Source organism: Nicotiana attenuata, unplaced genomic scaffold (genome assembly GCF_001879085.1).
Source record: "Nicotiana attenuata strain UT unplaced genomic scaffold, NIATTr2, whole genome shotgun sequence".
NCBI lineage: Eukaryota > Viridiplantae > Streptophyta > Magnoliopsida > Solanales > Solanaceae > Nicotiana > Nicotiana attenuata.
The window spans coordinates 175,495-178,976 of NW_017671002.1; the positions used below are offsets into that span (position 1 = coordinate 175,495).

General features: G+C 40.1%; 1 protein-coding gene across 1 annotated transcript; it reads left to right on the top strand.

The window, feature by feature from the left end:
* Positions 1 to 595: 595 nt before the first annotated feature.
* On the top strand, positions 596 to 2,591 carry LOC109205146 (40S ribosomal protein S2-3-like). Its single transcript, XM_019367823.1, has 2 exons — positions 596 to 1,320; positions 2,260 to 2,591. Exons 1-2 carry the CDS (start codon positions 667 to 669, stop codon positions 2,431 to 2,433), a joined length of 828 nt encoding a protein of 275 aa, XP_019223368.1. The 5' UTR covers positions 596 to 666; the 3' UTR covers positions 2,434 to 2,591.
* The last annotated feature ends 891 nt before the right edge of the window (positions 2,592 to 3,482 follow it).

The following is a 3,482-nucleotide window of genomic DNA, read 5'->3' on the forward strand; positions in this document are numbered from 1 at the left end:
ATCGTGGATCCCTGTAATTACGCCTTAATGGCCTGAAGTGGTTGAGAAAATCACGTTTGGGCGAGATATCCGGTGACGCTTGGTTATCCGTTACGAGTCCGGCTTCCGACCTTGTGTGTTTCTCCATCCGGTGGTGGCTCATATCGAGCTCTGCAACGGTCTCGAAATGACTCGACCTCGGTTGTTGACGTGGCCGTCGTTCTACCTTGCATCCAGGTCGGGTTCGATGGCCCCGACTTGCCCCGGACCGGACCCAACCCGGTCGGGCTCAAGCAAAAAGGGTATCACCCAATACAATATCTTCACTAGCTATTTTGCGTGTAAGAAATTGAGTGAGCAGTTATTTGAGTTAATTCTTGAATTAAAGACGCATCAAAGGAGAATGAATTTGGATCCCTTGATAGAAAAGAGGAAATGAAACTGGGCTTTACTAATTATGATAATGAATTGGGCCAACCAACGTAAAACTCTATATCGCACACTTAATTGAAGTCAGGCTGAAAGTTCCACCTATCTGCCTATCGGACCTTGTCATCACCAATGTGAATCAATATCTCCAAGCCCAATTACGAAACCCTAGTGCTTATAAACCCCTCTTTTTTCATCTCACGCCCACTTTTACACTCTCCAGCATTTAGCAAAACCCTGAGCTAAACAGCAAGAAGCATGGCTGAAAGAGGAGGATTCGGCCGTGGATTCGGTGGTCGTGGTGGAAGAGGCGGAGACCGTGGTGGTCGTGGCCGTGGAGGCCGCCGTCCACGCCGTGAAACCGAAGAGGAAAAATGGGTCCCAGTCACCAAACTTGGAAGACTCGTGAAAGACGGCAAAATCCGTTCATTGGAACAAATCTACCTGCATTCACTACCAATCAAGGAGTACCAAATCATAGACACACTCATCGGTCCATCTCTAAAGGACGAAGTGATGAAAATCATGCCCGTTCAGAAACAAACACGGGCCGGACAGAGAACCCGATTCAAGGCTTTCGTTGTTGTCGGTGACGGAAATGGACACGTGGGATTAGGCGTCAAATGTTCGAAAGAAGTAGCGACTGCTATACGTGGCGCGATTATATTGGCTAAGCTTTCTGTGATTCCAGTGAGGAGGGGTTATTGGGGTAACAAGATTGGAAAGCCGCACACCGTGCCGTGTAAGGTTACAGGGAAATGTGGGTCTGTGACTGTGCGTATGGTGCCTGCTCCGCGTGGTGCTGGTATTGTGGCGGCTAGGGTTCCTAAAAAGGTGTTGCAATTTGCTGGTATTGAGGATGTTTTTACCTCTTCTCGTGGATCCACCAAAACCCTCGGCAACTTTGTCAAGGTTCGTTTTTTATTTTAGTCTTTCTTTAATTGTGATCTGGCTTTTTGTTGTGTGTTCAATTCAACTAATTGCTTTTGGCTCGGATTAGCTTGCGAAAAAAATTAGAAAAGCTATATAATTGTTCCTGTCGACTCTGAATCTGGATCCTTGATTCACCTATGCTATTCCTGTTTAATTCTAGCGTGAGGTTAGCATAGGTAGAAATGTATGTTATAAAATCAATTGAAATGCGATTAATTATAAACCAACGGAAATGCAATTAGTATGTTATAAACCAATTGAATTGGCATTTCTGAAGCTAATGCTGAGCTCATTAATTATGTTGTTATATACAAGAAAGTGGTTCAATTTTTGCTCTATTCATAAATTAGCCCAAGTTGAACTCATTACTCATTAGGATTTCCGAAGCTGATGTTGTGTATGATAGTGGTTAGTTTTTTGTTATGAGAGTTGGAGTACATGGCATTGTTTAAGAAAGATATTTGAGAAAAATCAAAACATACCTAACATGTCACTTTATGTCTTGGTTGAATTTGAGAATTGTCTTTGGGCGTAACAATAAAAGAATGCTTTAACTTTAGAACTAGTGGGTTTGCCATCTGTAGTTTTTGCACTTGAGATTGTCTTTACATAATGAAACTTATGCGAGGTTGTGAACTACTCTGCTCTAGAGAAGAACTTCAGTTGCTGTACTACTCCTCCTGTCCTATTTTATGGGACACTTTCCTTTTCCTTTCTAGTCATTCTTCGCCTTTCTATTAACTTATAGTTTTCCATTTTATCATTAATTATGTGATTTTATAGCCACATAAATGTTATGCCATGTTTCAAATTACAAGTTCTTCCTAAGTGTTTGCATACTCAGTCAAGCGCATTCCTGTGTCAATTGGTTTTGCATTTGTTTGAACTTTTGGTGATCAATGTTTTTCTTCTATGCAGGCAACCTTCGATTGTTTAATGAAGACATACGGTTTCCTTACTCCAGACTTCTGGAAGGAGACTCGCTTCACTAAATCTCCTTTCCAAGAATACGCTGATATCTTGTCAAAACCTGCTAGTAAGGTTATTGTCTACACCACTGAGGAGGCAGCACCTGAGACGGTTCAGGCTTGAGTATGAGTTTGTTTTGTTCTAAAGTTGTTCTTTTTAGGTCATTTGATTAAACAATGCTGTTATTTCCAATTTTGGTTTACATTTGAAAGGGTGTTTTTGGTACATTTGTCCTCGTATAATTTTTATCTTTGCCTCAATATATTCTGCCTGGTTGATCTTGTTCGTGATCCACCCAATGAACTTAGACACGTCTAATATGCTACTACATGAGTAGTTTGCGTTTGGAAAGAAGTTTATTTAAATTGATTCGTTGAAGTTTGAAATTTATAGTCACAAAGCAAGGTGCTCTTTTATTGCTGGTGTTGCCAAGAAGATCAAAAGCAAAATAGGGTAGCTCAATCAAGCTTGTGAGAACACTTTTTTTTTTTTTTTTTTTCATATTGCCTAGCTAGTAGTAGTATGTGGAACTTTTATGGTGTAAAAACTCGATTTAACAGTTAAACTAAACGGACATATTTTTACCCTCCTATTTTCATTTCAAGTAAATTTAATACCTCCTTCAAAGATCTTATGACAAAGAAAGTGTTTTCATTCTCCCAATCAAAGGATAAAAAGTTGGCCCGGTCCTCTTTTTAGAAAAAAAAACCTTTTCTTTAATTAATGTTTTCCTTTTCTTTTCTTTTTTCTCTCCATCTTTTTCCCTAAACTTGTACCACCCTTCTTCCATCCAACAGCCACCCACCTTGTGCTATACCACCATATCAGCTACCTCTCTATATCCGCTTCCTCCATCCCCACCCCACCACTCTATTGCAGCAAAACAAAGGACAAAAAAATACTCTAATTTTCTTGAGGACAGAGAGCTCGCCGACGAAATTTTCCGGTGTAAAAGATTTGGTGTAAAAGATTTGGTGTATAAGATTTGGTGCTTCCTTCGGTGTAAAAGATTTGGTGCTTCGCCGACAAGAGTCTATAATATTATGTTGAGTCATTCTCTGGAAAATAGTTTACTAGAGAAAACCTAGCCACTTCTCAACAGGTTTTTGCCTATTAGAAAATCTCAATCTCAACTGCTACTACCAAAATCCTCTTCATGAAAAAACAACAAT

Excerpts from the sequence above, each read along its gene's own strand:
- LOC109205146 (XM_019367823.1), top strand. The coding sequence starts at position 667 with ATGGCTGAAAGAGGAGGATTCGGCCGTGGATTCGGTGGTCGTGGTGGA. Across the intron at positions 1,321-2,259 it reads CCCTCGGCAACTTTGTCAAG|GCAACCTTCGATTGTTTAAT; the intron begins GTTCGTTTTTTA and ends TCTTCTATGCAG.